Source organism: Eulemur rufifrons, chromosome 29 (assembly GCF_041146395.1).
Source record: "Eulemur rufifrons isolate Redbay chromosome 29, OSU_ERuf_1, whole genome shotgun sequence".
Classification (NCBI taxonomy): Eukaryota; Metazoa; Chordata; class Mammalia; order Primates; family Lemuridae; genus Eulemur; species Eulemur rufifrons.
The window spans coordinates 31,876,821-31,903,402 of NC_091011.1; the positions used below are offsets into that span (position 1 = coordinate 31,876,821).

General features: G+C 35.2%; 1 protein-coding gene across 1 annotated transcript; it reads left to right on the forward strand.

The window, feature by feature from the left end:
* The first annotated feature begins 493 nt into the window (after window positions 1-493).
* MACC1 (MET transcriptional regulator MACC1) lies at window positions 494-21,746 on the forward strand. Its single transcript, XM_069462551.1, has 4 exons — window positions 494-608; window positions 2,144-4,185; window positions 7,693-7,881; window positions 21,534-21,746. The coding sequence occupies exons 1-4, from the start codon at window positions 494-496 to the stop codon at window positions 21,744-21,746; spliced, it is 2,559 nt and encodes an 852-aa protein (XP_069318652.1).
* The last annotated feature ends 4,836 nt before the right edge of the window (window positions 21,747-26,582 follow it).

Consider the following 26,582-nt stretch of genomic DNA (forward strand, 5'->3'; position numbering starts at 1 on the left):
ACTTGATAAATATATAGAATTTGTATTTATCAATTAAAAAATAATTAAAACAGAATTTACAAACACAAACATATACAAAACACGTTGCGATTTATTTTGGAACTGCACTGAGTATACAGAAAGAATTGGGGTGAATTTTCAGGTTTGTGATATTTAGTCTTCCAATCACCAAATGGAATGTCTGCATATTGAGGTTTCAACTTACTATTCTTTTTTATTATCCTTGGGATTTTCATTAGTTACTTTTTTATGGGATCAGTAATGCATTTACAGGTTTGTTTATTGCATTAATCCAGAATCTGAATGTTTTGCACTGATACATATTTCAGGATATTTAGTCCAGCATCCTATCAGAAGAAGAAGAGGTCCTCTATACTTTTACATGCAGTTTTTAAATATAAATATGTATAACCATTTTGAGTTTGTTTTCTGTGATAACCTGCATATGTATGCTTATAAAAAATACATATCTATTTACTTTGTAGGTGAGAAAATGTTAATCAGTGAAACAGCCTATTTTTGGTCAGAAGAAATGGCACAAAGTAGATCCGAAGGAAATTTGGTTGACATGGAAGCCCAAAAACTCTCAAAAAATTGCAGTATTACAGGTATGGGAACTTATAAATGTTGTAATTTTGTCCATATAATTAAATCAAACCCATCACCAGTAGTTACCGAAGGTCTACCTCTGAAAAGTGCTACAGAAAATTAAAAAAATTATAAAATCACAATGTTATCATAGGAATAATTACACTATCATTGACAAAGATGTGCAAAATAAAATAGCACAGCCAACAGATTACAAGAAATATTATAAAGAGGCAAAGATTTATTAATAAAGGAGTGATATATACAATAAGTATGATGGATTTTGAGGTAAAAGAGATCTCTGAAACTTGGATTGGCCTAAGAAATATTTGTGGAGCATAAAACAATTGAACCAATCCTCAGAGGAAAAGTAAACTTTAAGAAAGTTAAGAATAACTGAGTTGAAGAAAAGTGTGGAAATAAGAGAAATATCATTTTTATTTTTCAAAATGCATCTTCTAATTTCTAATATATAACACTTAAAATGCCTTTCAATCTAAATAATAGTTTTACATATATTAAACAAAAAGTCTGACAATTTACTTGAATTTTTTTTTTTCTGTAGAACTTATCATTTGGTTGGCCATTGTGTGCCCATCATTTTCTCTAAATGCAGCATCAGGTTCATGAAACCAGCAGAGTCATTACTACTATTTACTGAGAGAAATGACCACTATGAAATGGTATTAACATAAAAAAGTAGCTTCAATACTGTGGGATATATAGAAATTCTTATACTAGAAACATGAATATTTTAATGTATTGCTAATTCTTAAAACACTCACTTTCCAAAGTAATAAGGTTTCCATTCCTAGTGGTAAGACCACTTTGCCATTGCAAGCTACAAAACCTCAATAAATTGCTTCAAGCAGTAAATCCAATGGTGGTCTAATTATTTTAGGTTCATTTTCATGAAATGTTTATTTTTCATGAAAAATTTCAATGTGATTAAACTTCATCAATACAAATTATCAGTGAATGAGCTAATGATGAATGTCTAATTTATCATATTGTTTTTAAAAATTATTTTAGCTGTTAACAGATGTATTTGATTTTTTCACATATTGAATGTCATCTGAAAATAAAAGCATTCAATTAATATTCTAGATGTAATGAGACCAATTATTCAATGTTTAGGAAAATATGGACAATTGACTGAATTATTCTGTTTGCTCAGAGTTTTGCTTTTGTAAAAATGAAACATAAAATAATAAAGCATAAGCACATGCTCGTCTGGACCATTTTAAAGGAAAAATGTTAAATATGTTACCTAAAATGTTAAACATTTATTTGTTTAGTTTATAAATCATGATGTCTTAAGGTAAAATAGCATTACATATGATTAAAATAACTTGGTAGAAAAATTGTCTTTTCCACATTACATGAAAATGTGACCAAATTTACCATTAAGTTTGTAGTATCTAGTAGGTTGAATATCAAAAAGAAAACTGAAAAGTAAGTCCTGGATTTTTAAGCTATAGAAAAAAATAACCTTGGTTATATCTCAGAATGCCACCTTATTGCTGTCTTGCTTTGTTTTTCTTTGAATAACAAGAATGCCAAGACCCAGACTTTCTTCACAACTGGCCGGAAGCTTTTGCCCTTCATGGTAATAATGCTTCCAAAGCTACGAATCCATTCTGGAATGAACTGTCTGCTTCTAACCCATTTTTGGATGACATAACTCATCTAAGAAAGAACAGGAAGAGAGATAATATTTCCATCTTGAAAGAAGATCCTTTTCTTTTTTTAAGAGAAGTAGAAAATGGAAATTCTTTTGATTCCTCCGGTGATGAACTCGATGTGCGAAAATTACTTAGGCATTCCTCCTCAAGGAAATCTGGAAGATCTAAAAGTGTTTCAGAACTTCTGGACATTTTAGATGACACAGCACATGCCCCTCAGAGTATACATAACTCTGACCAGATCCTAGAACAAGACTTAGAATGGCTTCAAAATGACAGAGAAGCTTATAAAATGGCTTGGTTAAGTCAACGCCAGCTGGCCCGCTCCTGTCTGGATTTGAATACAATTAATCAGAACCCTGGATGGGCCCAAACACAAGTTGCAGAGGTCACCATAGTTTGTAAATTAAACCACCAAGGAGGGTCGGTACAATTACCTGAATCAGACATCACTATTCATGTGCCCCAAGGTCACGTAGCTGTGGGAGAATTCCAAGAAATATCTCTAAGGGCTTTTCTTGATCCTCCAGAAATGCTTAATCATAGTCTTTCATGCACTGTAAGCCCATTGTTGGAAATCACCTTAGGCAACCTTAATACAATGGAAGCCATTTTGCTGGAGATGAAAATTGGGGCTGAGGTGAGAAAGGATCCTTTCAGCCAAGTCATGACAGAAATGGTGTGTTTACACAGCCTGGACAGAGAAGGCCCTTTCAGAGTGTTAAGCAACTGTTATATTTATAAAGATACCATCCAAGTGAAGCTAATGGACTTGAGTCAGTTGATGTATCTAGTGGTTGCTGCACAAGCTAAAACTATTCAGTCACCAGCTGCCACCATTTGGGATTATATCCACAAAACCACCTCAGTTGGAATTTATGGACCCAAATATATCCATCCCAGTTTCACTGTTATTTTCATAATTTGTGGACACAGTTATATTCCAGGAAAGCTTACAATCTCTGATATTAAGAAGGGTGGAAAAAACACATCTCCAGTTGTATTTCAGCTCTGGGGGAAGCATTCATTTTTGCTTGACAAGCCACAAGACCTAAGTATTTCTATTTTTTCATGTGACCCTGATTTTGAAGTAAAGGCAGAAGGAGAAAGGAAAGAGATTAAACAAAAACAGTTGGAAGCAGGTGAAATAGTTCATCAACCATTTTTATTTTCTTTAGTTGACCACAGAGAGATGCACTTATTTGTTTTCTGTGTTCAGGTGGAGCTTACCCATGGTGAAGCAGTCGCACAATTTTGTATCACTACACCTGATCCAGCCCCGAACTTAAAAAGGCTCTCAAATCTGTCAGGTTATTTGCAGAAGGAGAAGGAAATCAAGTCTGCTCCTTTATTACCAACAGTGCTTGTTAAATATCCCACATTTCAAAATAAAACTTTGAACTTTACCAACTATGGGGTAACCTTGAAGGCAGTACTGAGACAAAATAAGATTGACTACTTACTTGAATATTTCAAAGGTGACACGATAGCACTTCTTGGAAAAGGTAAGGTCAAAGCCATTGGACAGTCCAAAGTTAAAGAATGGTATGTGGGAGTCCTCAGAGGTAAGATTGGACTTGTGCATTCCAAAAATGTCAAGGTGATTTCAAAGGAACAAGTAATGTCTACTTCAGATAGCGTCTTTACAACCAGAAATCTTCTTGAACAAATTGCTCTGCCTTTTAAAAAACTAACTTACATCTACTCAGTTGTATTGACCTTGGTGTCAGAAAAAGTTTATGACTGGAAAGTTTTAGCTGATGTCCTGGGTTATTCACATCTGGCACTGGAAGATTTGATTCAAACACAAGCAGACAAAGAGTCAGAAAAAGTTTCGTATGTTGTGAAGAAGTTAAAGGAAGATTGCCATGCAGATAGAAATACAAGAAAATTTCTTTACGAACTTATTGTGGTGAGTACTGCTTGATCATAGTAATTTATTTACTATAGAAAACTTTATTAATCTGACAATATTTATAATCAAACATGAGAAAAGAAATTAAAAAAATAGCAATCTCAAATAAATTGAAGCCACTTTTCAGCAAATATAGAGATTTTCTTATAAGACCATATAATTGGTTTCTTAAATTTCAGATTCAATTGTGATTTTCCCAGAAAATAGGCCCCCAAAGATCATCTCCTCAAGGAACACTAAAGGTTCTCTTTGTGCTGAGCCTAACAGTTAAGAGATGGCTACTCTTCCTCTCTCAAATATTTAGACAGCTCTTAGGATCTCAAAGAAATTCCACAACATGAAAGTAAACAAGAGTAAACTGAAACCAAACTAACTTGGCCATGGTTTGAGGACTACATTTCAGTGTTTTTAAAAATGTATCATTAACATCTTTTACTTTAGCAATTTGATATTCTTCTTCTGCATGCAATACATCACATTCCAAACAAAGATATGGATAAGTCTCTTCTTAATCCTCATGTTTTAACAGGACCCTCAGGGTCTCATCCCAGTGGAAGACTCAGTGCAGAGTTGTAAAGAACTGTTTTGCCTTTAAAGTAGAAATTCAATATTTTATAAAAATTTAAAAAATCAAGAGTGTATTTCTAAAAACGGTTAAAATGTAAATGGATAAATAATAATAATGATAGCTAATATACACATAGTGCTTCCTATGTGTATGGCACTGTGCTGAACACTCTGCACACATTATCTCATTTAGCAAGATAACAACTCTATGGGGTAAGTATAGCTAGTATCTTCACCTTACAAATGGAAGAAACAGAGTCTTAGGAAGTTAGGCTATTTGCCCAAGGTCCGACCACTGGTTATTATTAGAGATGACATTTGAAAACTTTTTGGTTCCAAAATCATGCTTGAAACCGCTATGTCTTCTTGAAACAAAGTATGTGTGTATAAAAATGTTTGTGTAAGTACTGTATATACGTTAGCGTGTGTATTAAATGGTATTATAACTGTGAAAGGATGGTACCCTATCGGAGATGAGTGAGATTATACAGGCAAGTTCATATACAAAATTCTAATCAAGGTGTGAAAGGAGGAGAAAACATTTGGAGGAGGAATTTAATCTGTGACATTAACAATAATTTATATAATAAAGGAATAAATGCGCATAAAACATTTCCATTTTTTTTGGATTATTCTATAATAACACTGAGAGGGGCTAAAATTTAAAAGCTCCACTATCCCGTTGCTAAGTGGATAGTTTTATTATGATGCGCTGCATTCTCACATAATCTGGGCCATTCAGAGTCAGTACCTGGTGGAAGCTGCGCATACGTTTTGCAATAGCTCATTACCTCTCATGGTTCATGTTCAGTATGCACCCACAAAGGTGTGAATTGAAAAATTGCTCTGTTTTTTTCTCTTAGTGGCCTAAAAATGTTATATTGGCCAAATGATCTGAAAGTTTAAGACTGATTATCCCTGCAATTTTTTTTGGGGGGGGGATATGATAATTAATAGAGTGGCTTGAGTGGCTAACTAGACAATCTGGCAGAGAGTCCATTCAAGGGAGGAGTTCCCAAGGGAGCTCCACAGCTCATGCTGTGCCTCAGTGGAGGCTTCAGGATTTCATATGAAGGGGCTTGGGCCTGGCTATCTGACTGGAAGGCAATGGAGCACGGGATATAGAGTTGTCTCTTGAAATTTTATTTGCATAATTAGCATACATTTTCTTGGATTATATATTTATTTAGGGTAGCAGGAAGAGAGCTGATAAAGCTGGCAAGATTGTGAGGTCTAAACCCTTTAGTCATCTCTAGACATTGAGACTGATGAGCCTTACATACTTGAACTTGGCATTCTCTAAAACACTTTAGCATCTGATTCAATTGTCGTAATGATTATGAAGAATTAGATGGGGTGTAATTACTATCATATCCACTTTAAAAATCATTAAATAGAGATATTATGTGATTTATTTAAAGTCTTATACTTTGTGAAGCTGAGTTTTAAAGTCAGCTTTTGTGACTCCAAGTGAGTATTTCTTTTCCCTAAAACAAGAAACTGGTATACCCACTCCACAGTTCACTAAAAGCACCTTCCAGGGCCTGCTGGCTCAGTATTGCTTCTCCATGAAGCCATAACTTCTCAGCATGAGAATATGGATCAATGTAGTGTTTGGGTACAAACCATGGGAAATCCTTCTAGTTGTGCACTTCCAGGGAATGAGCACTCTAGGGGCTTTAATGGTTGCCTTACTTGGTCATTCTTGTTACTTATTGTTCTCTGTTGGTAGATAAAGTTTCTTAGTGCCATTAAATAATGAAGGGCTGCCAAACATGCTTACAGTAATCTCCTCTTATCTGCTCTTTCACTTTCTGTGGTTTCAGTTACCCCAATGTCAACCGCAAATGGCAAATAGGTGAGAATGGTACAATAAGATATTTTGAAAGAAAGAGAGAGACCACATTCACATAACTTTTATTATGGTGTATTGTTATAATTGTTCTATTTCATTATTAGTTAATTTTTACTGTGTATAATTTCTAAATTAAACTTTATCATCCACATATATGTATAGGAAAAGGCATAGCATATATAGAGTTTGGTACTATCTGCAGTTTCAGGCATCCTTTGCAGATAAGGAGGGACTACTCTATTTGCTGCTTGGAACAGAGAAGAGGTACAGATTGATATAATCTCCTATTTTTAAAATGTACTCAAGGCAAAACAGAAACTTGTAGACTTGTTTGAAACGTACATGATGAATACCAAAGCTCAGATACCTAATAAAGGAAGAAAGAAATAGTCTGAAGGTTTTTTATTTTGCATTGTAGAAGACTAAGTGTTTTATCTTTAATATCTTGTGGTTTATTTTTAACATAATTATATTGACGATGAGTGAGTTTTTTTAATTTATGAATTTGTATACTTCTTAAATTTATAAACATCAAGAGCATTGTTCAATTTGAAAGAGAGTCTCATTTTTATGCAACATGCATGATTCTGGGAAGTTTTCACAATTTGATGAAAAATAGAGTAATGTTTACCATCACCAGCATGCTCACTCTTTAGAGAAATCGTGTAGCCAATTCTCTGGTAAAGCAAGGCCTTGTTTTTTTGTGAGTGAATAATCAACCCTGGAATGATAAATTATAGACTGTTGAAACTTCAGAGTACCTTTGGAAGTGTCTAGATTAACTTCCTGCTATTAAAATCAAAGATATTAAAACATATATTAGTTAAGTCGTTTATCCAAGATCTTACAATCAGTCACACTGTTAGTCTTAAATATCCCCTAATTCTGGTTTAGTAATATCTACTGTAGGTTCCTTGTTGAATTTATTTAAAAGTGAATCAACTTTTTGAGTTTTAGAAAACTGAATTATATGTGTGTTGGAAAAAAGGACTTCCATTTCTAGAATATATAATGAAAATTTTAATTTATGGAAAAAAGCTCAAATTATTGCTTTTAATTGTGACATGTAATTGTTGCTGCAGGCTCTGCTGAAGATGGATTGCCAAGGGTTAGTGGCACATCTCATCCAAGAGGCTGCCATTCTGACTTCAGCTGTCAAGGTTGGAAAAGGCTGGAGGGAACTAGCTGAAAAGTTAGTACGACTCACAAAGCCACAAATGGAGGCATATGAAATTCCTCACCGAGGACAAGCTGGGGATGTTGCTGTTGAGGTACGAATTTTGTTTGTCTAATTAAATAGTGAAAAGTTGCAGACCAAGTAAAACAAATGTAATCAAGCCTGTACCACATTCATGGATTAATTTGAGGAGTATCCAAGATGATCCACTAGCTGAAGTCATTGCCCCAGTAACCTATTGATGCTATCTGAAATATCCACACATCACTCTTAAAAGGCATTGAGAGCCTGTAAAATATTGATGTTTTTCCTATTGGATTTCATATTAATATGGCCTTTGATCAAATGAATTGATCAAATTGGGTCAGTAAGTAGGCAGAGCTGTAGGAACGTGAAACATAGAGCAGGTAAATTTTGAAGAGAGGAGAGAGGACCAAGTCAGAACAAGGGAGAGTGACATAATAATATTTATCAGCCTCAGGTGTAAACTTAATCATTTGTGATAAATAATGCTTGGTGACAAGAAGCATTAAGAGGGTGGATATGTGGAGCCACTGGTAATAACAGATAGATACCCAAGAGCTTTGTTATCTCCTTAACAATTCTTCACAAAATATAGCTCTACACATCAAATGCAGAACAGAGCTTAGTACAAAGTGAATATTTACCATGCAAATATTTTTTTGATTATTAATAATATTAAAACAAATGTAGGCTGTTAGGCACAAGTTAGATAAAATATTTTCTACAGATTCCCATAAAGAAATGTGAGTCAATTTTTTATTATTGAAATAAAAATATTCCAGTGATAAGGACATATAAAATGGGCTGTATCTTTCTCTCATGTGAATGTAAACATTTTCAAGATATTTAAGTTTTGGAAAATATTCTCTCTCCTATTAGATGATGCCTTGGTGAGAGCAGAAGCTATGTTTTCCACTTCGTTGTTGGGCATACAGCTGGGTATTAATTTTTGGAGAAAATTTTCTTACTTTGAACTGACTAATCCAGCTAGGTGAGCAGGACAAAGCAACCTTTGCAAGAAGAGTAAAGAGCCAGGCTGGCTTCTGGGTTCCGGAGCCCGGCTCTCCAGCAAGGACTCCTCTGATAACAAGACTCTTTAGCCAGGAGCAGCCAGGAACTGAGGACATATTGCCCCCTCCCAGACTACATTTATCTCCATAAACTTAGAAGGGCGTTACAACCTATAAATGAGCATCCAGTGCAGTACACAAGATGGACTCAAGTGTTTACTGAATGAGAAATCCTTAGGAAAGAAAAAAAAGAACAATATTATGAGGGATATACTGTTCTGATTCTGATATTTCAGTTAAACTGATTAAAAATTGTCTAATTGAAAGTTGGACTTTTTTTTTCTTAATAAGGCTCTGTTTTTGAACGAGTTTTGTTGAGAATTATTTATCAGAGAGTTATTTATTCTGTCAGCTCCCTCAAGCATCTGGCTTCTCTCTAATTGTGGTGTTTACAGTTTGTCTTCCTCCAAATCTTGATGCAGGCCAGCAAACCGCCTACTTTTCCATTATTTACTTTTGCACAGCCCCAATCATAAATGACTAAGCCTTTGCCTGAGGCTGAAACACACTCAGAGGCAGAAAGGAAAGTCCCTAGGTGTCTTTTTATGGCCTATAGTTCTACTAATTGTGATTAATACTAACGGTCATCACTCTGATCCATGTTATCAAATACTTTAAAAAAATGCATGGTATGTTGGCCTAAGGCCATTCTCAATAATCTAAGGAATCTTTACCTGTTAGTCCACTTAACTAATGGATAAATATATGCTAATTTCCAGCCCCCTAAAATAGCTGTACAAGTTTTTTTTTTCTCTTTAGGAGGAGATGATTCTTTTTTTTTTTTTTTTTTTTTTGGAGACATACTGTCGCTTTGTTGCCCTGGCTAGAGTGAGTGCCGTGGCGTCAGCCTAGCTCACAGCAACCTCAAACTCTCAAACTCTTGGGCTTAAGCGATCCTACTGCCTCAGCCTCCCGAGTAGCTGGGACTACAGGCATGTGCCACCATGCCCGGCTAATTTTTTCTATATATATTTTAGTTGTCCATATAATTTCTTTCTCTTTTTAGTAGAGACGGGGTCTCGCTCTCGCTCAGGCTGGTCTCGAACTCCTGACCTTGAGCGATCCACCCGCCTCGGCCTCCCAGAGTGCTATTACAGGCGTGAGCCACCGAGCCTGGCCCGAGATGATTCTTAAATATGATCATTTTACAAGGCAAGCAATTAATTTCAAAACATACTGATATTAGTTTTGGGTAGGGTGTGGGGAGGGAGGGAAGAGCATTGGGTCAGGGAGATAACAAGGTCTAACAGTTTCTGGACTGCTTTTGTTTCTTTTGTCTCATTTCCTCAGAGGGCACAGGTGCCAAAAATTGCCCTCTATGTGTGCCAACGCCTACAGTCAGACACTTTTACTCACTTTCTCGCCTTTTCAACTTCTTTCTCTTCCCTTTGTTCTAATTTTATTGTGTCTAACAGACAGCTATCTGGCACTTACCCTGTGCCAGGCACTATTTTGGGAATATTGCAAAAATTAACTGACTTAATCCTTTCAACAAAAACTTGTGGGCCAGATACTAATATTATATTAGATATACAGAGGATAAATAACTTGCTTAAATGTACAGAGCTAGAAACTCATGGAACCAAGTTTAGAGCATAGACCTTTGACTTTGGTGTCCATGCCCTTTAACCTTTACACTCCACCCCACCACCCACCATTGTCCAATATGGCAACAAAGGCACAGAGCCAGGGGGTGTGGTCAGGGCTAGGATGTATCCTCTTTTCAAGTCATGTTGTGATACTGCCAAAATTTGCCCCAACATCTTTATCAAGTCTCAAGCTAATGGAAGGATGAAGTATATTAATATATTTGTCAGATTTTTTTGAATACTTTAACCGTTTCTTATTCTCCTCTAAGGAGAAGAAAAAGCCTCTCTTTGGAAGTTTCTGAGAATGTCACTTTTTAAATCAATCATTTCTTCAAGTTAAATTTTAATAAATGTTACTCAACTTTTTAAATGACTTTGTAATTTCTACATAAAAACAAAACTATGAACCTTGGAATCTGATTGTAAGTCAAGTATATTTTTCAGAGTATTTTCTTTGTGCTATACAAAGATGTTAACTGTTGCCAAGGTTTTTCTGTGAAAGTTAGTGAAAATTCTTTGGAGTTTTTCTGAAGATATTTAGAACTTTAATTTTTATAAAAAAGGGATCAATAAAATATTAGAAATATAGCCCCCTCCCAAAAGGGTGGATTTTATAAGGGGAAGTTCTTGGAATTCAAGGATAAAATAAGAATTCATGGGCCTAAACTGGATGATCTTCACATAGCCTTCAAGGGATTATTACCATACATGACAATAACTTCCCTATTCTCTCATTGGCCCTTGTCTGACAATATAGATTATGCTCTTTCTGTCTTATTCAGTAAAGGCACTTATTCACCAAGGACACTAAAAGTTCTCTTCCTTTTTAAAATTGCCTTTGCCCACTGGGCTCTCCCTCAACCACAGGCACTAATAGGCCTGTTGAAGATGATTTGTTACCTGACCTGCCAGAATAGGCCACTCTCCCAATGGAGAGTGAAGTCAACATTCCTAATGGTAATATTTTTCCACTCAGAACCTCCTTACCTGTAGAGAGTCATAACCGACAAGGTGTATTTTAAGTTTTTTGTAGTCACCATTTAATCAATGCACAATGCAAATCTAATTCTCTTTTGTATCTTCTAGCCACAATCTTTTTCTCCTCAATTTCTGACTGGCAGCTAGAGTGTTCAGGGTACTTTATTCTAGGTTTTGATTAAAGTGATTCTCAAACAGCTAGTTTTGTTTATTTTTTATCAGTAGATGAAAGATTCTGCATGGAATTCTTCCCACTTGTTTAGTATCTTTCTTCTGTATCCTTGCCTTCAGTATTTAATTCATCTATATACCGAACACATGTTCTGGGTTTATCAGTTCTCAGCAGTGATTTAGGAGCTATTGTTTTAAAAGAAACACACACAAACAGAATTAAAAATATAATTTATAGCTGGGCGCGGTGGCTCACGCCTGTAATCCTAGCAGTCTGGGAGGCCGAGGCGGGTGGATTGTTTGAGCTCAGGAGTTCCAGACTAGCCTGAGCAAGAGTGAGACCCCCGTCTCTACTAAAAATAGAAAGAAATTATCTGGCCAACTAAAATATATATATAGAAAAAATTAGCCGGGCATGGTGGCGCATGCCTGTATTCCCAGCTACTCGGGAGGCTGAGGCAGTAGGATCGTTTAAGCCCAGGAGTTTAAGGTTGCTGTGAGCTAGGCTGACGCCACGGCACTCACTCTAGCCCGGGCAACAAAGTGAGACTCTGTCTCAAAAAAAATATATATATATATATATATAATTTATTTCTCTTTAAAGTCAAGTTTCATTTTAGCCTAGGAATCAGGATAAATAATATCCAAATTGTTACAATGTTTTAAAGAAGCACATTAGATGAGAATGATAGTAGTTATCACTTATTGAGTGTTTACTGAATGTCAATTAATCATTAAGAGCATTTTATTTATAATGTCTCACTTATTTCAACAAACTTTGTGAGGAGGACATTGTAACCATCCATTTTTTATGGATACGCAAACTGAGGGTGAACGTATTTGTATAATTTATCCAGAGTTACATGGGTACGAAGTGACTGAACTTGGATTTCAATCCAGTTTGTTTTACACAAAGTCCTAACCACTGTGCTGTACTGATGCTAAGCCCTTTCAAAATTAACTTATTAAAAAAAGATCAAATTGGTCAGTAGCTATAGGAGACATATCCTTCAGGATGGATAGCCTTTAAGTAATTGGAGAGGACCAGAAGTGGATGCTAGTGCTTCTAGATACCAGTAAGTTCTAGACACCACTGAGAAGATGGGAGCTGTAGGAGAGAGTTCATCTTAACAATTATTGGGAGATGTGGTCCAGTGCATATGTTAGGATCAAAGAATGACTACCAGAGGAGAGAGGTTAAGATTCCTGGCTGGATTCCTGTTCCGCTTCTACCATCTATTAGCCCTAAAACTTTGGACAAATTACTTGACTTTTCTAGGAATCTATTTTTTTTTTTTTAAAGTGAGGAAAATAATGCTATATTACTCATTGAATGTTTGGAAGATCAAATGAGATAATATATTTGAAATACTTGGGACAGTGCTTTGCATATTGTAATCACTAAATGCATTCTATTTCTTATTTTGGTGAAGAAGAAGAGGAACTGGAAAGAGATGAATACAGCAACTGTATAATACTGAATGATTTTGGAAAAGGGAATAAAATATAGTAATTTTTTAGTAATATGGTTGAGAGTGACTATAGAAGGAATGTACGTAATGAAAAAGTCAGCAATGATTTCAAGGTTATGGGCTTAACAACATTTAAAATTTAAAATTTTCCTTGGAAAATCTCTCTTGTAAAAGGTAAAAGGAATGTCCTTGGACTATTATGATTATCTGGCTTATGTGGCAACTCTTGTATTCTGCTTACAGAGATGTTGAATTGTCTGGTTCTATATCTGGGCCTGGTTTAGTTCTAGCCTTGGCACTTAATTCTTTGGTTTGCAGTGATAAATGCACTTATGATGTCTTAAAGAAGGGATACGTATTATATGGAAATTCATTTACTAGTGGTAAAGTATATAGAATGATATTTCAAATCTTAATGTTTGAATTAGAATTTTGGCATAGTGATATTATTTTGATTACCATAGTCTACTTTGTACAATCCCATACTTGTTGCTGCAACCTTTAATTTTGTCAAGATACTCCATTTTTGAAATGGAAGAAAGTAAACAAAGCACAGTGAAATTCCTGGAGTAACACATTGTATTCCTGTGATCTTTGATTTAATTATACATCATATGTCTCATTACAGCACTGAAATCAAAGAGAAATGATTGTATTAGGTTAAATACAAAGATATTTTAAAATGGATTTAGAGATGACACTATTTGGTTTTCATTTTAGGCTTTTCTTTTTCTTTTTTATTTCAGCGTATTATGGGGGTACAAATGTTTAGGTTACGTATATTGCCCTTGCCCCATTTTAGGCTTTCTTTATCAAGATTTATTATTAGGGAGCATAAACAACATGGAATTTTAGAAAACCAAAATCCAGCTAAGTGTAAGAACTAAATCAGCATTTATTAGAACTGCTTAATAATGAAACAAATTTATGGCAATAACTTTAGTGAAATGGTCCTGGATTTATAGCTAGACAACCTGGATTCTTTTCCTGGATACTTGTTGGTGATTTTGTTACTTAACTTCAAACTCAACCATAATTAGCATTAATTGAGAACCTAGTATGTGCCAGAAACTTTTACCCCCATTACTTTGCATATCAATGCCTTTATGCCAACTTTCTTTCCCATTTGCCAGAAGAGGAAAGTTAGGGATCAGAGAAAGTTTATAGTTTATGTAAGAGCCTGGAGCTAGAAAGTTAAGAGGCTAAATTTAAACTCAAGATGTGTGCCTCTAAATCCAGAGATTTTGGTACTATATTTTCCCTCATTTGCTTTAATGTTTACATTAAAAATGATTAGAGAAGCCCATTTGCTTTAAATATTGACTTTCAGGTGTCACTACTAATGTATGTTTGCGGTGGGGGCAAAGGGGGAGGTGATGATGGACAGTGAAAAATCCTTCTGCCAAGGGATTGGTAAGAATGGCTTGACTGGCAGGTTTTTTTATGATGTTAGACTGTCATGAGCAGATGTACTAGCAAGGAATGGGTCCTCTATATTCCTCTGGATCATGCTTAACCCCTTGAAGTTCCAAGTGGTTAATCTCATACCAAACTTAGCTGGCTGTCTCCAAACAGGATTTTTCAAGAGAATCTTAAGTTAAGTTTCAACCAAGCAGCATCTCTCTTGTGAGGAAATAGGATCCCTTCTCTTCTGAAGGTAACAGCAATCTTATTTTCAACAATATTTATGTACCTACTAATTACAGGTGATGTAAGGCTTACCTGGATATTATAAATGATGCACTGAAGATAGAACACATGTAATAATCATTAATAAGGCAAACTTGCCTAATACTTCTTCAGCTAATGGTACTTAAAATGAAATGTAGCTCCTATAATTTTATGAAGAAAGTAGGTGGATGATTAATCCTTTAATGTAGCAAAATGTAATTATCCAAAAGTAGTTAAAACCAATTGCATTCTTATGCTATTCCTATTTTATGAGCTAAAAAAAGATATACAGTGCTATGCTAAAATCTGAATTGCTTTTATTCATAGTGCATTTTATTATCTAGTGCATTATCTAATGAGTCTTATAGGCTTCTGGGAATAAGCACAATAAATTTGGAAAACTATATATTTTTTGTGTCCCTATTCCTATTACATTTCTTTTGGCATCTTACTTATAACTTTTTCATTGCTTCATTATTCTTCAGAGAGGATAATCTAAAGAAAAGACATACTCCTTCCACACAGATGCTGGGATTTGGAAAACCGCCCAACCTGATAGATTAAATGCTTACTGATGCTGTTGCCCTATATATAAACAGCTCAAAAACATAGATGAAAAATTAACAACTGTACTTTTATCAGCCTCATGCTTCCTATTCAATGATGTATCTATAACATCACAAGATTACCATTAAAAATCTAAGAGGGGAGGTGTAAGAATGTGGCCTATGTAGTGAATATTTGTGGTGGAAATGAGACCGCTGAGAGAATTTGTTTTGTGGTTAAGAATAATTCAACAAAAACAAACCTTCAGGAGCATGCTTTCCTTTTGATTTGTTGAAGCATTAAGTGCAGAGTTTCTGCGTATCTTCTCTTAATCATAACATTGAGCAAGAGAGGAAGAACTGTTTTTAAAACACTGAATAGATAGAAGATAATACAAACCTGGAAGAGATCTCGGTAGTCCACAACTCATTCCCAGCTTTCAGAGGACTTGTCTAGGTCAGCCCAGAAAGACAATTATGTATTCCATCCGTTTTATTCCTTCAAACATTTCCAGAGAAGATGACTCTACTTTCTTTGTAATTTACTATAAAATGTAGAATTTCTGTGAGTTTACGGAGTATATATTTGCAGGCATAATTTCATAGAGTTTATTGTTTTTTTTTTTTTTGAGAAGAAAATATTCATTTATTGTGCAATATAGATTTTTTTTTTTTCCTTCAGTGGGTTTTAATTTTTTTTTTTTTCTTGTTAGGTACAGTATGTCCTCATAATGTATACATTATTTCTTGTACAATGATATGAAATAATATGGGAAATATTCATGATAAATTATTAAGTGAACAGTGCAAGTTAAAAACAATAGTTTCATATTTTTTTCCCCACCCCCCCTTTCCCGAGTCAGCACCTTCAAGTGTTACCACTCCCCAAACGGTGCGCAATGCACTCATTGTGTAGGCATACCCCCATCCCCTCCCCCACCCCCCACCTCAGTCTGATGTCCAATTGGTGTCGTTTCCAGATTTGTATTTAGGTGATGATCAGGGAAACCAATTTTCTGGTGAGTACATGTGATGCTTGTTTTTCCATTCTTGGGATACTTCACTTAATATAATGGGTTCCAACTCTCTCCAGGAGAACCATAGAGATGTCGTATCTTCATCATTCCTTATAGTTGAGTAATATTCCATGGTATACATATACCACAGTTTACTAATCCAATCATGTATTGATGGGCATTTGGGTTGTTTCCACATCTTTGCTATTGTGAATTGTGCTGCTATAAACATTTGGGTACACATGCCTTTGTTACAGAATGACCTTTTTTCCTTTGGGTATATGCCCAGTAATGGGATTGCTGGGTCAAATGGCAGGTCTACTTGAATCTGTTTAAGATACCTCCATAATGCTTTCCACAGGGGTTGCACTAGTTTGCAGTCCCACCAGCAGTGTATTAGTGTTCCTGTCTCTCCACACCCACGCCAACATGTGTTGTTTTGGGTTTTTTTGATAAAGGCCATTCTCACTGGGGTTAAGTGATATCTCATTGTGGTTTTGATTTGCATTTCCCTGATGATTAGAGATGTTGAACACTTTTTCATATGTTTGTTAGCCATTTTTATATCTTCTTTTGAAAAATTTCTAAAGCTTCTGCACAGCCAAAGAAACAGTCCAGAGAATAGAGTTTATTGTTAATGTCTGCAAGTTACCTCTCGTGTCTTTGCCTCAGGTAACATATATTCACTTTATAAGAAAACTACAGTGAAATAAAATAATAAAAAAATGCTTAAGAAATAAGAGTGTATGAGGACCCGAGGACCTAAATCCAAATATCATGTATCTATTTCACAAAGGACAAAAAGGCAACTGATTACACTATTTACTGCATTGATAAAAACTGGACTATTATCAGGTTTCGTCAAGGCCAAGCCCAATATAGGAAAAGTTACATTTACCACAACTGGTAGAGATTTGCTTATTAAATTAAAACATAGTTCTAAAAATTTAATATTTTTTATTGGTGTATCAAGTACATAACTATTAACATATGCTTTTGTTCTCATTTCTTCTCAATTTCTTATGTACTCACCCCTCTAATTATGTACCCCAACTCCATAATGATTTTAACATCCTTTTATATTTACATTTCTGCCAAAGAGGTTAACCTTTCTTCTTGGGTATTTTATGTATGCTTTCTTTTTAATGCTCATTAACCCTAAATTCTCCATCTGCCAAAGTTAGGATTCAAATCAAAATCTCCTCTCCATTGTAGAACATTAATTTTTTTCTTTTAAAAAAATTTCTGTTTTCCACTGCTGCTTATTCTGGTTCTGACTCTCTTCCTTTGACACTCACATTCCAAACATGATCAATCTGTTCTGTGTCTTCATTTCTTTGGTTCCTGCTCATACCTGTAGTACGCCCTCCACTACTCTATTGTAGCTGACTTCTCCAAGTTGCTAGAGGCCTGATAATTGCCCACATACTGGCTTTTCTAAGTTTTTCTTCGTATTTCTACTTGAAGATGTTATAGGTAGCGGGGGAGGTAACAGAAAAGGGAAGTCTTCAGTGGCATGCTGGCAAATGTTTCACACCCAGCTCTCTAGGCAGGAAAACCCTAACTTACAGCTTTTGCTAATTTCCATGGTATAAATACTCCCAGCACAGATGATTTGAACTTACCACCGTGATGTCTCTGAACATGGAGGTGGGAAGATTTATGAACAATTGGTTTTGGGGAGCTTGTGTGAGCTGGCTCTAGTAAGCCACTGACTGTTGTCATTTGCAGATGTGGTTAGTCCTTGGCTTTTGCAGCACGAAGCGCCCACTTCATTTTCTGTCACTCTAACTCTAGCTTCTCCCCATCCTTTTTTTTGCTTTTATTTCTCAATTAGTTGCCACAAATTGTAGACTTAGTTGAGGCTTAAATTTTACATGCTTTTATTCTTTTCCTTGCCATTTCTGTCTACTTTCATGCTTTTCACCCTCAGTGTAGCATGAGTTATGCTAAACCTTTGTCCGCTTGAGGTCATCTCTCCATTTCAACTACTTATCCAATACCCGCCCCCTCTTAATTTCACACATGGTATGGCTGAAACCAGGCTCCTTATCTTGCCCCCACCAAAAAAGTAACCACTTAATTCCACATCCTATTAAAAAATATTAAATGTGAACTCTATGTCAGATACTTCATGTGGTGCTTTAGACACAAGACTTGGGAAGTATTACCTATATCCATAGATTTAAAAAATTCAAAGCTCAGATAACTCGATTAGTTTACTCAAATTGACCCATTAAATAGGCAATGGAACTCAGATGGAACATAAGACGCTGACACCAAAACCCATCTTTTTTTCCATTATAACATCATGCCTCTCAGTCAATGGAACAATCATTTTCTTTTTCATCATAATGATTTAAGACATGCAAGTAATTTTGGAGTTTTTCTTAATTGCTATTAATTATCAAGGCCTATCTATTTACGCATTTGGCCAGTGTTTGTGCAAGTTCCTATCTCTTTTCTACGCTAAAGCAAGAGCCATGCTATATTTATTATTTTATACCTTGCTGTTGCAAAATTCCTTGTAGTGGTAGGTACTCATTAAATCTTGATTCAATAAGTAAAATAATCAATGAACAATGATATATTTTGAATATTTTCATGGTATTTTAGCTATAATAGTGTTTCACTATCATCTGTGTTGAGAACCACCAATGATTTTATATATGGAAGATCAAGTTTTGTACCAAAGGAATATTCAGGTTTAATTTGCTGTAATGAGGAACAAAAATTGGATGCAAAATGTGCTTACATTTTAGCACAGATAATGAAGTTTCCCAGTGCCCTAATGGTTTTGGCCCAAAGTTATTATACCCATTTCTAGCCGGATTATGGTTTAGACTCCAAGGAATCTCAAATGAGTTTAGGGCAATATTCCTCCTTGCATTACAGCCTACTTCAGGGGACTCTTGGGAAGTGTCTTTACACTTTCAAAAGTTTTAATTAGGGTCCAGGACTCAGCAATCTATCCAAATTTCTCTGAATTGTAGGAGCTGGCTGTACTGTTCTGCGATCAGTACAAATTGCCAGATTGAGGAAGTTCTGTGGCACTCTGCGTGAGTTTGTGAGTAGATACATCATTGGACCTTTTCTGAATGTGTAGTTTCTAATTTCCGCATCACCTGGGTGTATTTCCTGCCCTCAACAGCAGTGAGAAGTGGCTTCCTGATTGAGTGTGCCTCAGGGCTTTTCTATACATAGCAATTCACAGTGCTGCAGCAGAATGGACGATGCAGGGCTTTTCTACCCAGGAACGTAAGTGGAACCATTTTGGCTGCTTCCGACTATAAAGGTACCTAAATCTGCAGAGTAGTGAACAACCTAAAAATCATCCATTTGCAATTCTTAAGACATATCTGTTTCTGAAATACTTTATGCTAATCTGCTATGCCATCCCCTTGTTACCGAAATGCCATCAGTTGCTATTTGTCGTAAAATATCTCCAAATACAGCTCTTATGAGATTCAATGATTAAGATACAACAGTTTTAGAGGCCTTTAGTTTAAACACCATTGTTTTAAACAATACATGATAAATTGAAAAATTTACCAACTAGTTCAGCATCAGGGACTTTTAAGTGAATGCAACATAGAATTTAGGTTCCAGAGCTTTTACAGATAGTTAGGATATACTCAACACAGAATAATTTGTTAATTTAGTGCTTCTTAGTATCTGAGCAGTGGCAGCCAAGATTGAGTCTGTCGAAAAGGTTTATTATTATGACTCAACTCATCTTCCATTGCTGAGCTACTAATGGCAACCTGTACTTTGGGAGGTTTGGTTTCAATGTAATTCTTCAGAAATATAGATGAAGGGATACCTTATTTACATCCTATCAGTGATAGAAGATAAAATTCTTTATGAATCTGATTGGTAAGGGTAAAGCTTATATAAAAAAATGAGGCTATTTTTGTTCCTGCATCATATACTCTGATATGGTGTAACTTTGATAATTATCTTTCATTCTCTGTCTTGCAGGATTGAGTTTTGTCAAGAGAGGTGAGGATATGGGTGTCCGTGGCTTTTAGGAATGCCAATTTCGATAAATAACATAAAATTATTCTTTGAGCCTTTTATGTGGATTGAATCAAACATAATAGAACTCCTTATTTAGGTCTTTCATTTTTTTACCTTCAATTGTGGACTATATGGGGATATTGGAGGAAGGTGAAAAATTATATCCCAAGGCCCTACTTCATGTGATATTACTATTAAGAGAGGCTCTATTTTAAAAGGACAATTCTGCATAATATTTAGCTCAGAATCTGTGTTCCTACATTTTGCAAGTGATAGAATCACAACTGAATTAGTTTAGTGAACCCAAAAAAGAAGTGAATAATAAAGTTTATATTCCAAATATTCCAATTAGATGTGCATGCTTCATTTTGTTGTTTTCCTAGAGAAAATTCATTTTAAGCTGTGTGTGTGTGTGTGTGTGTGTGTGTGTATGTGTGTGTGTGTATTCCTACAGTCTGTCTCATTTGGTCTGGCTTTGTCTTTATTCTCTCTGAGCCTGGTTGCCTTGGTTACCATTACATACATGCTAGTATGTGAAGTTTCCCTTTGACGTACATTTCTATGGAAACAATGACATCATTGGTATGGCTAGGTGCTTAGGGAAAGCAAAATGAAGAAGCTTTGAATATTGATCTTTCTTTAGGTCACAAAATACATCATTAAAGTAATATCTTAAATTAGAGAACTATATTTTTGGTTTCATTTTGACGCGATCATGAAGCTCCATTTTTGCTTATGTGTAGACTTGCTTGAGCATTAAATATCCTGTATAGTTCCTTAGTGTGATATATGGTGTCATAAAACTCACAACAGATACATATAACAATAAAAGTTATTACATTCAAAGTCTCGTAGAGAGTGAAAAGTTTATCTCAATAACATTTGTTCTCATCAAAAAATTGTGAAAGGAATTTTATATTTACATAAAGGAAAGGAGTAATGTAAAGATGATAGATAAAAATAAAGGCTCTACTTGTAGTCATTATTTTAAAAATTTCTAGTTTTGAAAACACAGGGATATAACAGGGAATGATAGTTATTAAAACATCTTTTCTATGACATAAAATAAGTCTATGTATAATTGATATTCCATTTTCTTTTAAGAGTCCTTTTTTTTTAAAAAAAAAACAAACTATTTTCCTTTCTTTCCTACTTCAACACTACTCCAGTCTAATTTTTTTTCTTTATAGATGATGTGGAAACCTGCCTATGATTTTCTCTATACCTGGAGTGCTCACTATGGAAATAGCTACAGAGACATATTACAAGACCTTCAATCAGCTTTGGACAGAATGAAAAACCCTGTGACCAAACAGTGGCGAGACCTAACTGGAGCTTTAATACTAGTAAACTCATTAGAGGTTTTGAGAGTAACTGCATTCTCCACTTCTGAGGAAGTATAGAAATGAAGAGTATGTTTTTAAGGGGAGAAAAATGGTAGGGGGAGAATGAGGAGTGTGTGTGTGCATGTGTGTGTTTAAGAAAGAATCTCAGAAAAGTATCATACTTATTTTCTTCATGTTTTAAAATCTACCTTTTTTCTGATGAAAGAACAGCCTAAAGGTATCCAAGGATGAGTTTTATCATCAAACATGTATTTCTGTGTATGTTTCATATGCAAGCATTAGGCTGCTTTGTTCTTCAGAAAGGAAAGAAAAGCCCTCATTCTTTCATAGTTACTTTTAATTTCCTTGAGTTAAAACAAATGACTGTTAGAATAATTACATCACACAGGTACCTGGATAATCTAGAGGCTCTGAACGTGAATGAGTGGAGTTTGACCAGGAAGCAAATAGGGAGAGAGGAGACGCAGACACGGACTCTGGGGCCAGTCAGGGCACTGGATGCTTTCTATACCTGATCTCTTTTATTCCCCAACCAACATTTATCCCCATTTGTCATGTGGAGAAACCAAGGACTGTAGAGAATGCCCAAGGCTACATAGCCAGTGTAAAATAGGTTTTATGTTTGAAAAACCTGTTTCTATTTCTTTAAAAATAAATAATACTATATAGCAGAGTATTAAAAAATGCATATTAAAACTTACAGAGAAATGGTAGCTATTCCATTTTAATTGAAGCTTGCTTCTCTTTTTCACCATCTTTTAAAAGATTGCCAGGAGGAAAACAGGACTTATCAGAAATCTGTTGTCTGCATACGTGGACCTCTTGTTTTCATCAGCTTCCTTCAGCCCCTTAGGACCTATGCCATCCTGCCTAAGTTGGACTTTTTCTGCAGGATCATAATGCAAAGCAGTTATTTAGCTCCAGGAATTTTTAATAACAATAGTTATTAAAAAGAACAATCATCACCAAAAACCTGATATGTCACTGTTGAGTACAGCAGTCTTAACCACCAAAAATGCTGATATTCTGTGTGTGTGCAAGCTCATGCAAGCATGTGTGTGTGTGTGTGTGTGTGTGTGTTCACCAGAGTGTTTTACAAAGCTTTTGGAAGACAAAGATTATGTAGGGATCTGGGTTAGTATAAATGTTAATGGCTGGCAAAGTTCACAAAGAGATGATCATACTCATGTGTTCAATCCTCTGGTTGCCCGCCAGTGTTTATGTGTGTGTTTGAACAGTCATTCACTTACTGTCATTCAGTTGACAGATAGAGCATACCTGCCTGTTTTGTGGCAGCCACATAGGTGCTTGAGGTTAATAATGGGGGAAAAGCAACATGATTGCTGACTTCAGTACTGCTAAGTGATAGATAATAAAAAATAACACCATTAAATGTAAAATGGCACTTGTAATGGCAGCTGCAATGGAAAGGTTGTGATGCTAAGAGATCTAGACATAAAGGGGTTATATGAAACTGAGGGGGTGGTGTGATCAGGTGAATTTTCCCTGGGAAAGAAATGATGAGCCTGAAGGAGGACTAGGTGTTGTCTCTGGTCTGGGGAGGGTAAAAGAGGTGGTCCCCCAAAACCCTCGAAACCCTCAGGCAGGAGGGAGTTCAGGAGGTGCAGGAGTAGGGCTGAAGGACTAAAAGCATGAAGGTGAAGAGAAGAGGAAGGGTGCACGAGTGAGGTCAGGATGGAGTGAGAAGAGGCCACATTAGGGCCATTAAAGCCACTGGAATTTAGGAAGAAATGACACAACTTCAAAGTAATATGGATGAGCTGAGTCAGGATTTTGTTTTGGGAACCTGAATAAAACATGTCCATTTGGCTAAAAAGTAAAAGCAGAATCTTTTTAGAGCTTTTAATACATCCACCCTGGAGTATTTGATATGCTGGCAATGGTAATTCGAATTAGGGTTCAAGAACAATCTTTAGGCCTTTCAATATTTATATTTGATGATAAGAGAACACAGCCTGACCAAGGAGTTATGTACACACATTCAAGGATAGAATTTATTTTCAATTAAAACAAATTCTGGGAGAGGAAAAAAAAAACAATTTTTAAGTTCAGAGCCCAATCATTTTGCTTTCTTTAGAACATTCTTGGAATCTTATTTACATGTCAGCAAACCAGAGAATTTTGGGAAGGGATAGTAAAGAATTAATAACTGGGTTTTTCCAGGCTCAAGATAGAGATCTTGTTATTTGATTAATGTAGTAAAATTAAATAAATCATTTCAGATTTATACTGCATCATGTATTGTGATTGTGGTTGGGAATTTTAGAAAGAGTTTAAAAAGTGAAAAACATGATCTCTGTAATTTAAAGATTGTTTAAATATTAATTCACACAGAGAGATTTTATAATCTGGTAACAAATCCTTCCGGAAGAATTTCAATCCCACATCCAAACATTATGTTCTTATAAATATATTCTATATTTTTTATAATTTTTTTCTACTATTCTGAATTTTCTATTTTTTCTCACTATAATGGATTTTCGTAATCAGAATAGATTAATTTAGTAATCACGAATTGCCTTTAATATTTGGCAGCCAGTCAAGAAAATTAATAAGGCACTTACATCCCATCCTTGACATCATCAAAAGCATCAAAAGCCATTAATCTAAAACTTCTTTAAGCATTTGAAAGTGGAAAAAGCTTAGATGCTTTTTTTCAGGTCCTCAGGCTTTCTGTCTAATGATGCATGAATTAGGGCAAGATTTTAGTTTAGTGGCCAGCTTGTGACTCAATAATTTTTCTGTGTAAGCCACAGATCCTCTACTTCCTTTGTTAAAGCTTTTACCTGAAACAATTAAGGATGTGCATCCAGTAGTGTGTCATGAACTGTTCATATGGTAATGGACACAGCACACTTTCATGTCCTGTAATGTAGAAAATACTGTGTGAAGTTTTGAGCTTGGGGATTCTAAAAGGAACAGAATGCTAAATCAATAAATGGTGTTGAGATAAGAAATGTTGCTGCTAGTCAACAGCTTTGAATATGTGATATGAAACATATAAGAGACAAAATACATTCAAAATTATACAATGCTGTAATTGGAAGTTTCAAGACTTGAATTTTCATACTGTGCTACTGTAAATTGTATTTTTTGTATTTTTTAATGACTAAGGAATATTTGAGGTAATATAAAAGAAAAGCAGAAAAATGTAAAATTATGTAACTGGAGACTTTTTAAATTAAAAGAGATCTTTTTTGTTTTTATATATGCAGAAGTCCCTCCTCCACTACCATATGAAGTTTTCCCTGATGTGCTGCTGTATGGGTTAGTGAGAGTGAAGTTCCAATCATGCTAGGTGGGATAATCCAAAGATGTTTTTCAGAATAGAATGACACCTTGGAGGTTGGTTTCTTGCATATGTATTTACTGGTGCACAACACAAAATAAAAAGTGACCACGTATATATATAGGAAGCTTGAATTTGTACATATCTAGCATCTGATATGTATCTGATATTCAGCATCAAGATTTCACTGAATGTTGTAGGAATATATGGCTTTTGCATATATATATTTTACATTGTTTTCTATTTATGTACATCCGGAAAGTTTCAAGCCTAATAAATAGTTTTGCAATTTTTAACAATAATGTCAGTTAATATATGAGGGAATAGAGGTGGAGAGATTAGCACTGGGTAAGAATTAGTAAGGTAAAAGGAGAAAATTCGTCTTAAGGAGCACAGCGTGAATGACTTCCTCTGCAGGACACTAGTCCAGGAGTTGAGAGCTGTGGCTCTTAATCTTTGCCCATTAATCCCTACATGGACCTGTCACTCAGCCTTCTTGGGCTTCAATTTTCTCACAAGTAAAAGGAGAAGCTGGAACCAAGTAACCTCTGATAGTTCCCTTAGGTTTAAATGTCTATGAATGTATAATGAGTAGAATATATTGTCGTTTTGTTTATTCATTTTGCTATGAGCAAAGAGAATGTAAATTAACAGTAATAATTTGAATACCAGTAATGCACAAGGAAATAATTTCCCCTTTGTGTGAGGCATAGCACATACAGCACACATACATAAGCATGCTAAGCACTTTATAGATATTTCATTTATTCTTTACATAACGTTATAAAATTGGTTATGTAATATGCACTGCTTTGAATATTTGGAAATCACCGACTAATCAAAACAAACTACAGTATGATGATTGAATACTGAGTTAGAGGTCAGCCATGGTTTTACTGGGAGCTACTCAAAGCACACTGCCAAACATACTCCAGTCTCATTGCCAAGGTCTTAGACCAGATAATATTACGGTAGTGGTTCTGCAACTTCAGCAGCAGCAGAATCACCTCGAGGGCTTGTTGGAAAGACTGCTGGGCTCCACCACCGGACTTTCTAATGGAGCAGATCTGGAGTGAGGCCTGATAACTTGCATTTCTAGTAAGTTCTCAAGTGATTCAGATGTTGCTGATCCAAGAACCACATTTTGAGAAACACTGTATTAAAATTTCCTTCATCTCTGTAGAACAAAGGAGTCTTTGTTAAACCAAAACCTTTACTTTTAAATAGGAAAACTGCATGTCATTCTCTTAGAGAAATTGTTTTTAAAATTGTGAAAAAGCACCAAAAATTACTTTGTATAATAGCTCAGTTTATTTATATAAAGTGAACTTTTCCATAACGAGTTAATAAGTGCCTGGAAAATAATAATTTTCATTGTAAAACTAATTAAAATAATCAAGATCTCTGTGTCTCATTTAAAGTGTAAACATATTTAAATAAAAAGAGGTTAATGATCATTTAAAACATTTAATCAGTATGGTAAGATAATTTTGCAAAATATATGTAGTGTTGCAATGTTTCCATAAAATATATTTGGAGAAAGCCTTGTGTTTACTGGTTTGTCATTTGCTGAACTTCTTAAT

Coding starts and splice junctions, on each gene's coding strand:
- MACC1 (XM_069462551.1), top strand. CDS start 494: ATGTTAATCAGTGAAACAGCCTATTTTTGGTCAGAAGAAATGGCACAA. Junction 609..2,143: donor AAAAAATTGCAGTATTACAG/GTATGGGAACTT, acceptor TTGAATAACAAG/AATGCCAAGACCCAGACTTT. Junction 4,186..7,692: donor TTCTTTACGAACTTATTGTG/GTGAGTACTGCT, acceptor TTGTTGCTGCAG/GCTCTGCTGAAGATGGATTG.